Source organism: Typopeltis vanoorti, chromosome 16, assembly GCF_054136105.1.
Source record: "Typopeltis vanoorti isolate ZY-2024b chromosome 16, IOZ_Tvanoo_1.0, whole genome shotgun sequence".
Lineage (NCBI taxonomy): Eukaryota > Metazoa > Arthropoda > Arachnida > Uropygi > Thelyphonidae > Typopeltis > Typopeltis vanoorti.
Window position 1 is genome coordinate 78,591,221 of NC_143564.1, and position 18,808 is coordinate 78,610,028.

General features: G+C 35.9%; 1 protein-coding gene across 1 annotated transcript in view; it reads right to left on the reverse strand.

Annotated features, from left to right (window-relative positions):
* Lon (lon protease homolog, mitochondrial) overlaps positions 1-18,808 on the reverse strand; it is a 319,254-nt gene that overhangs the window by 228,025 nt on the left and 72,421 nt on the right. Inside the window, exon 5 of the mRNA XM_090406689.1 lies at positions 15,824-15,984. Within this exon, the coding sequence (XP_090262815.1) occupies positions 15,824-15,984 (161 nt within the window). The remainder of the gene's footprint in view (positions 1-15,823; positions 15,985-18,808) is intronic.

Here is an 18,808-nt window from a genome sequence, read left to right on the forward strand (position 1 = left end):
CGGTTAGCTCGGCAAATCAGATTCAAAGTAGCTGCCTGCACTTTTATCTGCATTCCTCCCTCCCTCTCCTATCTTAAGAATGAGATGTTTCGTGGAAATTGCTTTATTTACCATAAAAAGGCACTTCAAAAAACCACTTATATAACTAATTAGCTGTAAATAAAGGAGAATGAAAATAAATACCAAAGTGCTAAATTTAAATCCAAATACTACTAATAAAAACAATAAAATAGAAATTGGGTAAAATTGGTGGGTGATGGAATTTTTTTTACTATTTTCTGAACTCAGCACCTAAAAATCTATAAGAATCAATTATTACTTCTCAGACAACTTTTTCATCGCAGGCCTGTGGTATTAATATGGCAATGTGGTGAAACAGGGTTGTATATTTCAGAAACTGCGAGATGAGCAGAACTCCTATAGTTCGCCCACAGATTCGAGACCCTTCAACACTTCTGCGTATGTCCCAAAAAGGAGAATCCATTCCAATAATAGGGTAATCAATCCATCTTCTGGGATGAGTTTGTTTATTATTACAGGTTGGAAAATTTAGCTTTTCTTTTATGAACATTGTAGTTTTTAAAGTGTAACTATTTTGCTTGTATAACAGTTGGAAAAATGTACGTAGAGTATTAACAAAATTAAAAAAAGGTATAGCATAAAACAAAAATTTAACGAAATTTATTTTTAAGAAAGCTTTCTATAAAATAAAAATAATTATACAGAAAAACAGAAAGTTTTTTCAAATGAACTTAGATATTCTAAACTTACAGTTGAGAGAACTGAAACACTTTAATTCCTAAACCGATTAATTATTTATGACTTGTTGTGACTCTTTTAACAAACCCATGCAAAAAAAAAGGTTGGAAAAAAATACCATTATCAAATCCTTTTAATCTTCATAGTCATCTGAATCGGTGTCCGAATCGCCATCACTTTCACTTAAACTGCTCACCAAAGGTTCGCATAATTCTTCGATAATTTCGTCTCTATCCCAATACATATTTTCTAATGAGGTGGCATGAGAGCAATATTTTCCCCAGTTTTGAACTGTAATACTTTCAATCGCCTGTTCTGAAAGCTTAAAAAGTTTCGACATGTCAATATTCCCAGTTACGTTGCAATGGTGAATGAAACTTTTCACTTCTGCCCAAACATACTCAATAGCATTAATATAGCCATAGCATTAAAACTACTCAATAGCATTAAAACAAAATCCAATTTCATGAAGTATTTTCCTTAAAGTTTCTCTTTTCCAAGGAAATTAATTTTTTCTTTAAGCACAGGAATCAATTTCTGAACAGTTGGCACTCTTTTCTCAACCACATAAAATTCGTGAATAGTTCTTCTTATAACGTCTACATCAAAATCTTTTCGTCTCTGTCCCAATACATATTTTCTAATGAGGTGGCATGAGAGCAATATTTTCCCCAGTTTTGAACTGTAATACTTTCAATCGCCTGTTCTGAAAGTTTAAAAAGTTTCGACATGTCAATATTCCCAGTTACGTTGCGATGGCGAATGAAACTTTTCACTTCTGCCCAAACATACTCAATAGCATTAATATAGCCATAGCATTAAAACTACTCAATAGCATTAAAACAAAATCCAATTTCATGAAGTATTTTCCTTAAAGTTTCTCTTTTCCAAGGAAATTAATTTTTTCTTTAAGCACAGGAATCAATTTCTGAACAGTTGGCACTCTTTTCTTGACCACATAAAATTCGTGAATAGTTCTTCTTATAACGTCTACATCAAAATCATTCAAAGCTACGGTTTCGATGATTTTCTTTCTCTGGCGCTTTTTTCTAGGAGATTTAAACTTTAGCTTACCTTCACCTTTTGATTCCATACGAATTCTTTTAACAGTCGACCTCGATATGCCCGCAATTGCACTTGCACATTTTATGACTTGAGAAAGGGGAACAAGGAGACTGCCTTTTAACGATTATTTTTCACAGAATGTCAGCACATTATTCAATATTCTTTTGCAAGAGCTACTGAAACGTTAAACAACAGAACTTGTTGACTGTACTGGATCCATCATACAAATTAATAATAAAAAAAAATGCAAAAAAGCGACAACAAAAATCAAGCTACTACTACTAGTACAGCGACAGACAAAAAAGCACGTGATTTCGAATGTTGGTGACCAATTCGTACATCCTTCATTTCTTTCTCCCCTTCAGCATGAATCGACTATTCTTGGCAAAACGCCAAGCAGAGATCTACAAACGGTGGGCATACTATAATACATTATGCAGAATCAATGATGAAGCTCAAGGTCAAACTTTGGACTGAGACAGTATCTACTACAGGCAGTTTTGGAACCTTCAACATAGACAATACTCATCTGAAACTATATATTGATAGATCAGTGTGTTTAATGCTCCTCTGAAATTAGTGATTTTTAATCTGTTTTATTGTCTTATTTCTTAGAACAATTTGTTTTTTTAAAGTAATATTACTGCTGATTTTAGTGTGTTTATAGTATTTAATATATCTCCTGATATTCTGTTGAAATAAAATTAATATTAATGTATTACCATAAAATGGTGCCAAAACTTCACAAGAACAATAGAGCAGCAACAAAGAGGAATGATAATGAAATTATGAACAAAGTGGCTTAACCCAGCAAACAAAATCATGCCATTTCTGTAACTAACAAGAATACAGAGTACAAATTAGTTTAGGAAATATCTAGACTAGAGTAAATTTATTAGATGGACAGCGAGGGAATTGGAAAAAGTTGAAAAGCAATCAAAAAGGCAATAAAAGGACAAGAAGGGCAAGTAGTAAAAGGAAAAACAAAAAAACATGGAATCAAGACTCCACATAACAATAATCAGGTAGGTAAAACTGATCACAAACAGAAGGATATTATATGGTATGAGGATTCAATCATAAAACATGTGATTGATGACTGTGAAACTACACTGAGTTTTCAAGATGGTAATCAAAGCTTTAATGAATATAACTGAAAACCAGAAAAGATAAGTAAAAGAAATGGTACTTTTGGTAGGAACAAGATTTGTCTGATGATAAATACAGGATAAGAGAGGACATGAAAGGACCTGGAAGAAGTCTGAGAAGGTGAAAATATTTGCATTTTTTTTACTTCTGCCTAGATAAAACAGAAATTAATTAAAAAGAAAGATTATGATGAGAAATGATTTGAAGCATAGGCAATGTAGAAAAAATGGTTGTGAGTATTTCGATGTGTGGAGTGAGTTTGAGGAAAGAACAAATTCGTATAAGAAAGACAGCCTGAATGCACTTGAATGCATTTGGTATCAGGAGTCTGGAGAAATTATTAATTAATATGAGGGTTAATACAGTGTAGTTTCCCAGACTCTGTTTCTCACTAATCCTCACCATCTCATGGTGCACCCAGTTAGGTATCTACCTGGATACTGAACGAACGACGATGGGCTGGCAATTTGGAATTTAGCCTACCAAATTGTATTCTTATTGGCTTAAACCCAATATTAAATGATGGTACAACATGATGGAATATCATGCCAGCTGGGGCATCGTCGCCTGGTTAAACAAGGCCCCCATTGTCTCGCTAGGGAACCAGAGCGAACAGCGAAAAGTCAGCTACTGGAACAACTCCAAAAACACACCCCAAGTCAATATCACCAGAATTGAAGATCGGAACTTTCAACATAAGAAGCCTGAATGGCAAAGAAATGGAGCTAGCTGAGGAATTAGATAAGTACCAGATCGACATAATAGGGGTGACTGAAACAAACAAGACAAAAACTGGTGAGATCTTTCTGAGCAATAAATACAAAATGTTATATTCAGGCAATGACAATTAAGGAAAAGAAGGAATAACCATAGTATTCAACACTAAATGAGGCAAATCTTCTTGAATGGCAGGCAATTTCAAGTAGAGTGATGTGGGCATACATCAGAATGGGGAACTGGACAATTAGACTTATTTGTGCCTATGGTCCCACAGAAGGTTCTCTTCTAAGGTAGAAGTGGAGAAATTTTTTGAGGCTTTAGAAAAAGCAACTGACACAATGAAAAATGAAAAGCTGGTCCTTGTTGGGGATCTAAATAGCAGAATGGGAAATGATTGTCGACATACAAAAATATTTGGGAAAATTTGGAGAAAAGAGCAAAGCTAATAATAATGGCAAATATCTGTTGGATTTCTGCTCAGGACATGGACTGGTTATTACTAACACCATGTCCCAACATAAAAAATGCGCACAAATTCACATGGAGAGAAGAGGCAAGGAATAAGAAAAGTCTCATTGACTATATTATTGTTGATAGTCATGTTTTCTCAATGGTGTAGGACACTAGAGTGTACAGAAGATTTGAAATTGGAAGTGATTACCATTTAGTCTTAAGCAGAATAAAATTGAATTTCATATTGAAAAGAAGAACATGCAAGAAAGTTTTAAAATGAATAAAAGTTGAGCAGCTCTCAGATGTGAACTGTAGAACTAAAATACACAAATATTATAGAAGAAAAAATGAAAGAGCTTGAGAACAGGAACCAAACCTTGGAGATTCAGTGTAAGCCTTGAAGAAAACCCTGATTGATTCAGCCAGAGAGGCATGTGGTGAGGTTGTCTGCAAGGATAGAAAAATCAGGAAGTTAAAGAGGCAGCGATGGAAAAGCAGAAAGCATATCAAAAGTTCCTGGCAAATAAGTCCGCTTGTGCTCTTAAAGAATATTATTTAAAGAGATAAATGTAAGAAAGCTAAACACTGTGTAAAACTAGCTAAACAAAAGTCATGGGAAGACTTTGGTAAGAACATAGAAAATAAATATCAAGAATGTGGCAAGATATTCTGGAGGTTGTTGAAGAAGTTTAGAAATGGAGGAAAGAGCGTTGTAAAAGGAATTAGAGATGACAAAGGCTGGAAGTAGAAAAAGCCATCAAAAATCTGAAATGTGGAAAGGCAGCTGAAGTAGATGATATCAGACCAGAAATGCTCAAGTATGGAGGTATAAAAGTTTTACAGTGGCTACACTGCATAGTTCAGAGGGCCTGGACAGAAGGATGAATTCCAGATGTGGAGTAGAGCTCCCATAGTACCCATATAAAAAAGGGAAATAAAACTGCTTGTGAGAATTACAGAGGTATTACCCTACTGAGTGTTTCTGGTAAGATTTATGCCAGTATACTTGAGAAACGGTTGAGAAGGATTGTGGAAGAGAAGCTTGGTGAGGAACAAGTCGGATTCAGGCCAAATAGAGGCTGTCAGGATCAGATATTTACTTTACGATAAATAGTTGAAAAGTCATGGGAATATAACAAAGATCTGTATTTAAGTTTTGTAGATCTGGAAAAAGTATATGACAAGGTGCCAAGAGAGAAGCTATTCAAAACGCTACAGTTGTATGGTTTCAGTGGATCATTATATCAAGTAATACTTAGTCTTTATTTAAGTTGTAAGTCAGCAGTTAGAATTGAAGGAAGTACAGGGAGATGGTTTAATGTTAAATCTGGTGTCAGACAATGATGTACATTATCACCTCTGTTATTCATTATGTATATGGATTACATTATGAAGGAAAGTGGCATTAAACCTGATATTAAAATTGAAGATGTTAATGTCAGCTTGCTTTATGCGGATGATGTTATCTTCTATATAAATCCGCTACAAGCCTACAAGATTCCCTGAACTAAATTGAATAACTGTTGTGGTAGATATGGCATGAAGGTCGGCAATAACAAGACAAAGACAATGAAAATAGGCAGATACATTGAAAATATCAGCTGCATTGTGAATGGAGAACCTATAGAGCAAGTAAAACATTTCAGCTACTTAGGCACGATTTTTAGTGAAGATGGTAAATTAAATATAGAAATAGACAACAGAATAAGCAAAGCTGGTATGGTGGGAAGTCAACTGAATAAAGTCATATGGAATAAGAGAGAAATTAGTCGGAACACTAAATTAGCTGTATACAAGACAGTGTTCAAACCAGTTTTAACTTATGGATCTGAGAACTGGGTCAGAAATAAAACACTTGACCAAAGACTACAGACTGCAGATATGAGAGCCCTGAGAAAGATTATAGGTGTGAACAGATGGCATCAATGTCACTATCATATTAAAAATGACAATATTAGGAAAAACTTGATATTGTCAGCATCCAGGAATGCGTTAGCAGAGCTAATCTCAGGTGGTATGATCACTTAAACAGAATGGGCGAGGATAGATTAGCCAAACAAGTGTTCTCTGCCAGGTTGGCAGTAAAAAGACCCAGAGGCAGACCAAGATATAGGTGGATTGATATGGTAAAAAGTGCCTTGGACGATAGATATATAAATATAAGATCTGACAATGTTGTAGCTTTGACAGGTAACAGATTGATTTGGCAGAAAATTGTAGGTAGGAAGTTAGTAATGATGTAAATTTTTCATGTAGTACTATCATATCCTGTACACCCCTTGAGGGTACATGTCAGGAATTTGATGATGATGATCTTTGATGTGAGGAATGGTGAGAATATGTGTGAAAGAACGATCATCTTATGTAACTATGTTAATGATAGGAATATTATCATGGAAATAATTATGAGGAAAGAAGGATTGTGTGTTTGTCCGGTATAGGAGTGAACAGATAGCCTCAATGGCAATATCATATTAAAAACGAGGATATCAGGAAAGAACTTGACATTGTCAGCATCCAGGAATGCATTAGCAGTGCTAATCTCAGGTGGTATGGTCACTTAAACAGAATGGGAGAAGAAAGATAGCAAAACAATTGTTCTTTGCCAGGTTGCCAGGGAAAAGACCCAGAGGAAGACCATGATGCAGATGGATTGATACAGCAAGAAGTACCTTAGAAGAGTGAAATATAAGATCTAAAAATGCTGGAGTCTTGACAGATAACAAATTCATTTAGAGGAACATTGTTTGTAGAAAGTTAGTAATGGTGTAACCCTTTCCTGTAGTACTATCATAATATCTTATACACCCTCTGAGGGGTATGTATCTGGAATTTGATGATGATGATAAAAATGAAAATGGAATACTAATTAAACAACAGATCCTAAGAAAAATAGAATCATTCTATTTTTTAATTATTATTAGACACCTCCAGAGAGAGCGTGCCAAAAGCATTGAATGATTGAACTCCTTCCAACTACTAACCATACTCAAACTTACTTAACTTTTCGTGAGCCATTAGTAGCAGAGGTTCTACCAATTGACCAACCTTTGCTGTCAAATTATATGGTAAAATGAGGAATGGAAAGACATCGGGTGAATATGAGTTACCAATAGAATTTCTAGAAGGCGGTGACCCAGTCATTGCTATGTGAAGTAAAATTTATACATCATACCTAAAATAGAAGACAATACAAAAGGGTTGGACTAATGCTATCTTTATCATAGTTTTTAAAAAAGGGACACAAAGAAGCTATTAAAAATTACAGCCTTATCGATCTCTTTCAACAATATATAAAATATTTACAAAAATCATTTGACACAAAATACCAAACAATTGATGTATAAACTAGATTTTTGCCAATCTCTAGAACAAGCAGGATTCAAAAAACACTATAGTATTAATGCTCATTTATGTAATAAGACAAATGAATACAAAAAAAAACTAAGGTCTGGATTTAATGATTTTGAAAAGACATTTGATTCAATCTCAACAGTATCTATTTTTAGAAGCCCTTAAAAATCAAGTAACTGAAAAAAAAAAAAAAAATTGATATACTTAGTCACATATATAAACATTCAACTGCATCTATAAAATCATGAACAAACATGAAATTTTCTATAAAAACGTGAGTTAGAGAGGGATATGACATTTCACCAAAATTATTTACAACAGCCTTAGAAGAAATTTTTAAAAATTTAAAATTAGAAAATTTAGAATTTAGAAAAATAGATGAATTATGGCAAATGGGAAAGAACTAAATCACCTAAGATTTGCTGATGACACTGTTCTTTTAGGAAACTCTGCAGAACTTCAACAAATGATCAATGAATTGAATGCAGAAAGTAATAAGAAAGGATTAAATATAAACAGAGATAAAACAAAAAATAACGCATAATGAATACATCACCAAACAGTCAGTACAAATGGAACACAAGGGAAATTGATATAGTAACCTCCTATGTTCACCTAGGACAAAAATTCACAGTAGAAGGAGGCTATGAAAAAATATAGGTAGAATTCAACTTGGTTGAATAGCCTTTGGAAAACACTACTAAATACTAAAAGATAGCATCCCAATTTGCCTTAAAAGAAAATATTCAATAGTTGTATACTTTGGTCATGACATATGGAAATGAGGATGTGAACTTTGACTAAAAAATCAACCAACAAGTTGAGGATTACCCAGAGGAAAATGAAAAGGTCATTATTCAGTATTACCATTTTAAATAGAAAGTGCAATACTTGGATCAGAGAGTAGACTAAGGTATGAGACATCATAACAGCATTAAAAGATCCAAATGGCAATGGACAGGTCATTTTGCAAGAAATAACACTAAAAAATGGACAAAGTTGATATCAGAATGGTATCCCTGAGATGGAAAGAGAGATACTGGAAGACCGAAGAGATAGTTGGAAATCAGTAGCATGGAAAAACTCATCATCCATTTTCTGTCCGGTAGCGAACAGAAAATGGCTGCTTCTGAATTTTCATCAAACTCTTGGATCACTGGGGTATTATCCTAATCAAATGCCTCTATCGGGAGGCAGTAAATCACAGCAACATTTTTTTTTTTTAAATGCAGATATTTATACAATATGTTATGATCACTTTGCTTCTGTGGTTTTGGCATTTCATATTTTCATAAGAGTAAATTTATAACAGTTGTAAATGGAGGAATCAAAAACAGCAATCACAAAGATGGGGTGTACTGTAAAATTGAAATTAGTTTAATATGAAACTGAGTTAGTGAGCTGTAACATCAAGGAGAAAATGATGCAGTTAAATAAGTACAAGAAATAATTATTACAACTGCTAAATTAAATCATACTAAAGAAAAAAAATTCATCATCATCATCAAATTCCTGCCATGTGCCATCAAGGGGTGTACAGGATATGATAGTACCACATGAAAAATTTACATCATTACTAACTTCCTATCTACAATTTTCCTCTAAATCAGTCTGTTACTTGTCAAGACTCCAACATTACCAGATCTTATATTTCTATCGTCTAAGGCACTTTGTACCGTATCAATCCACCTATATATATCTTGGTCTTCCTCTGGGTTGTTTTCCGGCCAACTTTGCAGAGAACACTTGATTTGCTAATCTTTCCTCGCCCATTCTGTTTAAGTAACTATACCACCTGAGATTAGCTCTGCTAACGCATTCCTGGACGCCGACAATCTCAAGTTCTTTCCTAATATTCTCATTTTTAATATGATAATGACATTGATGCCATCTGTTCACGCCTCTAATCTTTCTCAGGACTCTCATATCTGCAGTCTGTAGTCTTTGGTCATGTGTTTTACTTCTGACCCAGCTCTCAGATCCATAAGTTAAAACTGGTTTGAACACTGTTTTGTATACAGCTAATTTAGTGTTCCGACTAATTTCTCTCTTATTCCATATGAATTTATTCAACTGACTTCCCACCATACCAGCTTTGTTGATTCTGTTGTCAATTTCACTATTTAATTTACCATCTTCATTAAAAATCGTGCCTAAGTAGCTGAAATGTTTTACTTGTTCCACAGGTTCTCAATTCACAACACAGTTGACATTTTCAATGATTCTGCCTATTTTCATTGTCTTTGTCTTTTTATTGCTGACCTTCATACCATATCTATTACAACAGTTATTCAATTTAGTCAGAGAATCTTGCAGACTTGTAGTGGATTTATTTAGAAGTATAACATCGTCCGCATAAAGCAAAGAGCTGACATTAACATCTCCAATTTTGATATCAGGTTTAACACCACATTCCTTCATAATGTGATCCATATAGATAATGAATAACAGAGGGGATAATGTACATCCTTGTCTCACATAAGATTTAACATTAAACCATCTTCCTGTACTTCCTTCAATTCTAACTGCTCACTTACAACTCAAATAAAGACTAAGTATTGCTTGATATAATGTCCCATTGACACCATATAACTGTAGCGTATTGAATAGCTTCTTTCTTGGCACCTTGTCATATGCCTTTTCCAAATCGACAAAAGTTAAATACAGATCTTTGTTACATTCCAATGATTTCTCGACTATTTGTCGTAAAGTGAAGATCTGATTCTGACAGCCTCTATTTGACCTGAATCCAGCTTGTTCTTCACTAAGCTTTTCTTCCACAATTCTTCTCAACCGTTTCTCAAGTATACATGCATATATCTTACCAGGAACACTCAGTAGTGATACACCTCTGTAATTCTCGCATTCAGTTTTATTTCCCTTTTTATATATGGGTACTATGAGAGCTCTACTCCAATCATGTGGAATTCGTCCCTCTGTCCAGGCATTCTGAACTATGCAGTGCAGCCACTGTAAGATTTTTATACCAGCATACTTCAGCATTTCTGGTCGAATATCATGTACTCACGTTGCCTTTCCACATTTCAAGCCTTTGTTGGCTTTTTCTACTTCAAGTATGGATATGTATTCCTGACTGCATGCCTGGTCAGTGTTTTTTTATCACTGTGCTGTCATCACTGCTTGTTTCATTTAGCAAATTTTCAAAGTAATTACTCCATACTCAAGGATATCGTTTTCTCCCGTTTTCATGTCACCTTTATGATCTCTAACTCCTTTTACAGCACTCTTTCTTCCATTCCAAAGCTTCTTCAACAACCTCTACAATATTTTGCCATCTTCTTGATATTTATTTTCTATGTTCTTGTCAAAGTCCTCCCATGACTTTTGTTTAGCTAGTTCGATGCTTATTAAATAATTTAAGGAATTTACAACATACACAAAATATAAATTAAATTAAACTTTAATCCATATTTCCAATATTTCGGCAACATCACGTTGCCATCTTCACAGGAACTTAAAATAACGACACATGCACACAGGGCACTACACACAATAAATGAGGACAAAGCAGGAAGCTATTATTTCTCCTAAAAGTCCTGATGGTGTCCCTCTTGTAGGCTATGTAGGTATTCTTGGCCATTGGGCTGAAGGTCTCATGATGTAAGTCTCCCAAATTTGGGGCAGTCTCATGCAACCAAATTTGGTGAGGTTTGGCATGTTCCTCAGGGCTGAGGCTGATTCCATGAATAGTCTTTCATATTTGAACTTGCTGCGGTGTATTACTGTGGCTTTCTTCCAACTTATTCTGTGGCGAGTATCCAGAGCATGGTCTGCAGGCCCAGAGTGGCTGCACTGGTGAAATCGGATGTAGTCCTTGTGTTCTGAGATTCTGCTATTTGCCGTCCTGCCTGTTTGGCCAAAGTAGAACAATTTACAGCTTCAAGGGACCTGGTATACACTAGGTAGGTCTTTAGTGGAGCGGATAAGGAATGCCAATTTTCTATATGGTCTGTAACACGAGGTCAAGTCCTCCGAACCAAAACTTCCTACCGACACTGTAGTCAACCTTTCTTTAGTTAATTTGAAGCTTGAAGCACTTAACGCTCTCTCACTTGGCCACAACTTCGCCATTGCTCCCAGAAAATTACCAGCCGAGGATATAATGATCCAAATTGAACACGAGATCAGCCATCTTCCAAATCACGTCGCTAACAATATTAGACTGGATGTAGCTTGTGTTCTCACCAAAGCAAGACCACCAAAAACCAACATATCCAATAAGGAATATAAATCTCTGCAGGAATTGAAGAAAAACAAAGAAAGAGTAATCACCAAAGCCGATAAAGGTAACACCACAGTAGTACTTAACCAAAAGGATTACACAGGTAAGCTTAATGCTCTACTGTTAGATCAGGCTACTTATCTCCCTACTGAGTACAATCCCACCAACTCACAAATTAGAAAACTCCACAGGCTCCTTAAGGTCACTTCTTGGCCTGTAGAAGTCATTAGAAATTAAAACCGCTTAACTCCATACCCCCTCCCCTCCCCGTATATATGGACTCCCAAAAATACATAAATGTGCCATTACGTCCCATAGTGGATGGCATTGATTCCCCCCCACATACAAATTAGCTAAACATTTGGCCAAAGCGCTCACACACTATACTGGCAACACACCATCACACATAAAAAACTCAGCCCACTTCAAAGCCAGCATACAAATTCTTACACTCCAACATATTGACATAATAATCAGTTTTGATGTCTCCTCCTTATTCACAAATGTCCCACTCAAAGAAACCTTAGAGCTAATCCAAGCTAAATTTCCTCCGGATATCTCAGCCCTATTTCAGTTCACAATGAACTCAGGTTATTTTGTTTGGCAAGGAAAATTCTACAAACCAATAGAGGGGAACAGCCATGGGTTCACTACTCTCCCCACCCTTGGCCAACTTTTTTATGGAGACTTTTGAAGACAAAGCCTTAAACTCTGCCCCACAAAAACCACCCACATGACTTCGCTACGTTGATGATGTGTTCACTATTTGGTCACATGGCTCTGATACACTCCTCTCCTTCCTAACACACTTAAACAACCAACACCCCAGAATCAAGTTCACCCTGGAAAAAGAGAAAAACAACAGCCTCCCTTTCTTAGACACCCGCCAGCCTGATGGAACCTTGGTTTTCTCAATTTATAGAAAACCCACTCATACAGGCAGATACATTCACCAGCAATCCCCCCCCACACAACAATATGGAATTATTACGACTCTACACAACAGGGCTAAACTTATCTGTTATCTGTTCAAAGGACAATGCCCTAACCACAGAACTAAACCACATCCTCAAGACTTTCTCGGCCAATGGCTACCTCCCCCCAAAATCTAAAAAATATTGAAACCAGTATCCCCCCCCCCCTTCACAACAAGGATTATTCTAAATCCATTACCGTTCCCTACATCTGAAACACCTCGGAAAAATTACCAAAATCCTAAAAAAACATGACTTGACCTCATGTTACAGACCATATAGAAAATTGGCATCCTTTATCTGCTCCACTAAAGACCAACCACTTCCCCTAGACCTACCTGGTGTATACCAAGTCCCTTGCAGCTGTGAGCTGCCCTATTTTGGCCAAACAGGCAGGACAGCGAATATCAGTATTTCAGAACACAAGGACTTACATCCAGTTTCACCAATACAGCCACTCTGGTCTTGCAGACCATGCTCTGGATATACGTGACAGAATACAGTGGAAGAAAGCCACGGTAATACACCGCAGTAAATTCAAATTTGAAAGGCTATTCATGGAATCAACCTCAGCCCTAAGAAACAGTCCAAACCTCAACAAATTTGGTTGCATGAGACTGTCCCAAATTTGGGAGACTTACATCAGAAGACCTTCAGCCCAATGGCCAAGAATACCTACATAGCCTGCTAGGGGGAACCATCAGGACTTTTAGGAGAAACAATAGCTTCCTGCTTCGTCCTCATTTGCGTAGTGCCTGTGTGCATGTGTCTTTATTTTAAGTTCCTGTGAAGATGGCAATGCGATGTTGCCGAAATATTGGAAATATAGATTAATGTTTAATTTATATCCTGTGTACGTTGTAAATTCCTTAAATTTTTTAAAAAGCATGTTTAACCAACGTCTAAGCCTTTCCATGAGAATAACAATATGATGATCACCTTAAGCAACAAAATGAAATGAGAATATCTGCACTGATCTCTAAATGCAGCATCATACTGTTAAATATGGAATGAAAGGTTCAATTTGTTATTTGAGCATTTCATTCAGGATTTAACTAGGATCTAAAAACTCTATAAAAAGGAAATGTTTGTACATAGGTGTAAGTGAAAACTTTAATGTATGAATATTTTATTAACGGAATTTTGTAAATGATATATTGTAAACTGTCTTATAAATAACATACCAGAGTCTAAAAGGTCTTAGTGAAAGTTACTTTAGAAGGAGAAAGTTTAAGCCAAGTTCACTTTAGCCTAATCGGCTTTTGAACATAACCCTGGGGCATCGCAAAGCGACGTCCGAGACACTTGTGCAGCAACCACATGATGGGGAGAAGCGTAGGGGAGAAGAGTTAGGTGTCGTGAGCAATCAGTGACGAGTGGACAAGGAGATATAAGGATTTGGCAGTGAAAATAGCTCTCTCTCAGTCCTCTGTTCTTCGTGGTGTCTCTCGCCCTCAGCTGTGGGTTCCGATGGAAGCAGTTCGTGGCGACGACTAGAAGGATGGTCAACGATGGCTACAAAGTCAGGTAGCGATCTGTTTCAAGCATAGCAGCGGCACAGTCATGCAGCCAGCAGAGACCGCAGCTTTATGCAGAGTCGTACGTGCCTATCCGTTGAAGCGGTGTCACTAAAGCTATAGGAACAATTGTGGTTCGTGATCGTAATCACTAGTGGTAGGAAGTCAGAGGAAATTACAGATAGCAGACCTAGGAACCTAACCGAAGGGAATCAGCAAAGATTGATGTTAAGATTGATGTTCGGTAACATAGAAACTTTTATCGTCTTTCGTACTGAGAGCAAGACTAGAGCTAGTGAGAGTGCTAACCGTATTTGTGATAGGACCTTTTTATGACTGTCTGGACTATAGTGTTTTACTTTGTGGCTAAATATTGTAATTTTAGAAGTTCATCGTTACTAAATTATGCCCATGATAGAATTTTGGTATATTGCAGTCTAGTCTGGGGAATTGAAAGGTTGTTCACTTATATAACTGTGTTAAGCGAGAATTAGACTAAATTGATCTGTTGAAAACACTTTAAGTGACTATTTAGTTATAATTAGATAGATTGTCTGAGAACCTTTGAGATTTTCTTTCATGAACAAGTCATTATATGACTAAAGCAAAGTTTTGATCTCTGTGTACAATACCTTTGTGTAAAATAAATGTTTTGCTTTCTATACCTAAGAAACTTGCCTGATTTCTCATGCCAATGTACCACTTGCTAAAATTAAAACCTGTGTAAAATTTAAGTGCAGGGGGGGGGGGGGAGAGAAGAGATTTGGTTATGACTGCTGATTAAGGAATAAACTAATAGAGTGTAATAAATAATAGATTCTAATGCTTTGTGATTATCTGTGTGTTAACTCTCTGAGAGAAATATCCTTTTTGTAGGAATCAAGGAATCAAGATGGCGCAGCTGTATTAACAAATAAATTTTTCTTGATTCCGAAAAGGAGCTAACTCCAGAACTGCAACAATAGAAGAATTTAACTATCTCCCAGGGCATTCTCTTTGTCTGCAAGAATAATACACGTGATCCATCAGAAAGAATGGTATCTGATAAAATTTGGCTCTAAGACTAAGCACTGTAAATTAGCAGCCGGAACTGGAACAGCAGAACAATTAATCGAAAGACTAAAAGAACTATAGATAAGATTTATATGGGACAACGAGGCATGACATATACATATATACGAGAGAAATAACATTCATCAGGTCTATCAGAGAAATGAAAATCACAGGTAGTCTCAATAACTCCAATATTGCAGTCTAGTCTGGGGAATTGAAAGGTTGTTCACTTATATAACTGTGTTAAGCGAGAATTAGACTAAATTGATCTGTTGAAAACACTTTAAGTGACTATTTAGTTATAATTAGATAGATTGTCTGAGAACACTGGAAAATTGAAAAATAAATTTTGAATATTCCATGTTTAAATGTAGTTAGCATTATGAGAATCCATTTCTTTTATGCAAGATAAAAATGAAATGTATATCATATATATTTCCTCTTAATAACTTCATCTGCTGATTTTCATAAAAAGATAGAGAAAATAAATTTTTATTTACAGTATGTAAAAAAAAAAAAGAAGATAATTTATTCACCTTTGTTTCTTCATCCATTTCATATTTTTCATGTGGAACATTTTCTACTTCTACCATCAATACACGTTGGTTTTCTTGAAGTGATGGCTGTTCAGAAATATGGTGACGATTTTTTCTGTTCTTATGTCGGCGTTTTCTGGAAACTTCTTCAACATTTTCATCTTTTTTTTTTTTCAGGATAAGAAAAAAAAAAGAATATGCACATAAAAAAACTCATAAAGAATTTTGCATTTTCTTGGTTTTACACACATTACTTGTATATTATCATATTTCTTATATACTATAATAAATTTAGTTTAATCCTTTATCCAAGTGTGAGCAAACAAAGTTTGCGCCTGAAAGTATCTTCAGGACTGGGCGTAAGGTGGTACAACACCAGGACGACTCCTTGCAAAGGTGGAGCAAGCTACCAACACTCCTGTCTCAGTATCTCTCATAATGCAAAACACATCTCCTTGCGGATATGTCTAATGTTATGCATTAAGGGAAGGGCTACTACCCAGACTAGTTTCGACCTTTATTGAGGTATCTCCACTTGGGCCTGGCTCCCACTGAAGAGACCTCAATAAAGGTCGAAACTAGTCTGGGTAGTAGCCCTTCCCTTAATGCATAACATTAGACATATCCGCAAGGAGATGTGTTTTGCATTATGAGAGATACTGAGACAGGAGTGTTGGTAGCTTGCTCCACCTTTGCAAGGAGTCGTCCTGGTGTTGTACCACCTTACGCCCAGTCCTGAAGATACTTTCAGGCGCAAACTTTGTTTGCTCACACTTGGATAAAGGATTAAACTAAATTTATTATATTCTAACCAAGTGAAAAATAAACTTTCAACATCTTATATACTATAATTCTTTTTATCTAATTTTTTAGTAACTGAATTTAAATAAATCAATACATAAAGTATTTCAACTAAAATTAAAAAATTCGCATTTTTCAGTTACACAGTGATCAACATTCACTGCATAGAAATATGATGACAAACTTCCATATCAGAGTACTTATCTTATTTTAAACTAAGATAAAAAAAGTTTCAAGTAGGATAAAACTGATATTGCATTTTATTATTATCTGAGACCTCAAGGGAGGCTATAAATCACCCAAACCAGCTATCATACCTTCTCTTAAATTCATTCACACTAGATGCACTCACTACCCCTAACAGCAAATTATTTCATTCATTCATTGTTCTCTGCCCCCATCGTTCATATAACAAAATATTTCATCAGTTGAAATCCTATAACACCCATTCAAAAGTTTATAGACCTCTATCATATCACCCCCTCTTTCTTCTGTTAACCAGAGTCTGCAATTCATATACTCACAATCTGTCTTCATAATTAAAATTCCATAATACAAATATAATCTTCGTAACTCTTCTCTGCACCTTTTCCACAGCTTCTTTATCCCCTTAGAACCTGGGAAACCAAATCTGTGCACAGTAATCTAAGTGTGGGCTTATCAAAGCCTTATAAAGAGGCAAAATTACTTCCTTATCCTTACATGTCAAGGTTCGCTTCAACATACCAATTATCCTCCGAGTTGTATTTGCAACTTTTGAAATGTGGCCTTTGAACTTTAAATTCTTATCCATCAATACACCAAGATCCCTTGCCTCTTCATGCCAAAGTGCATAACTTTACACTTACTAACATTAAACTGACAGCCATTTTCGTTAGCCCAGATTTCCAGTCTATTCAAATCATTTTGTAATTTCTGAATATCAGTAGCATCCCTGATTGTCCTGCCTATCTTCGCATCACCAGTAAACAATTGCAAATCTGATGATAGACCCTGCTTGATGTCATTAATGTATAGATTGAACAATAATGGCCCAAGGACTGAATCCTGAGGTACACCACTGGTTACCTTAAATCTGGCAGATTCACACCCACTGTATACCACATTTTGATATCTGTCTGTCAACCATCCCCTGATCCAAGTCAACAGATCATGTTCCAGTCCCATATTCTCCAGTTTACACAACAGTCTATCGTGTGGTATCCTATCAAATGCCTTAGAAAAATCCAACGTCATCAGAGCGTATCCATTCCCTTTATCCAACTCGGCCGTAACATTGTTATAAAATATGAGCAAATTGCTAAAACATGACCTTCCTTTAGTAAACCTATGCTGTTCCCTACATAGTATAGAATGCTTGTCTACCCATTTCTGTATGCGAGTTCTTACCAACTTCTCTAAAATCTTCACCACCACACCAGAGATACTAATAGGTCGGTAGTTAGACACATCAGTTTTTGCACCACCCTTGTGCAACGGAACTATCATACATTTGCTTGGTACCCATAAGGATAAATTGGCGATGCATTTCTTCATCCCCTACAACTGAGCTGCCAGGTCTGTAGCAACACCCCACTATATATTTTATTCTGTTAACCTCCACTTCACACCAAATAGACTCAAACCCATCGCTACGTGGAACATTGTTACCATCATTTTCTTGTATTTCTAGCCTAACTGGACCTAAGTCATCTGATATCATTAGTAGCTCTCCTCCTTCTCTCCTATCTCTTCTGTCATTTCTAAAAATAGTATATCCATTACACTCGATCCCACTTACCATATCTGATTCTGATAGCCAGGTTTCACTAATGCCAACAATCTTAGGCCACATCGTATTCAATAAAGTAACAAACTCACCCCTTTGTTTCTAATACACCTAGCATTTGTGTACAGACATAATAAATTACGACCTATTCTTATAATCGGATATGCAATGTATTTGGTCTTGTTCTAGAATTTTCTCTTTTCCCTCCCCAGACATACTTAAAAGGTCCCAACCCAAGCGTATTTTTCCACTCCTTTGCCACATACATAACCATGTTCAAAGGCATTCATATCTTTATCACATCTGTATACTATAGTTGAACTTTCACACACATTTTCCCCATTCCTCCCTTGATGATCTAGTTTCCCTGACTTTCTGCATTAAGTCTCATACCAAGAAGTAATTTCTCCAGGCTT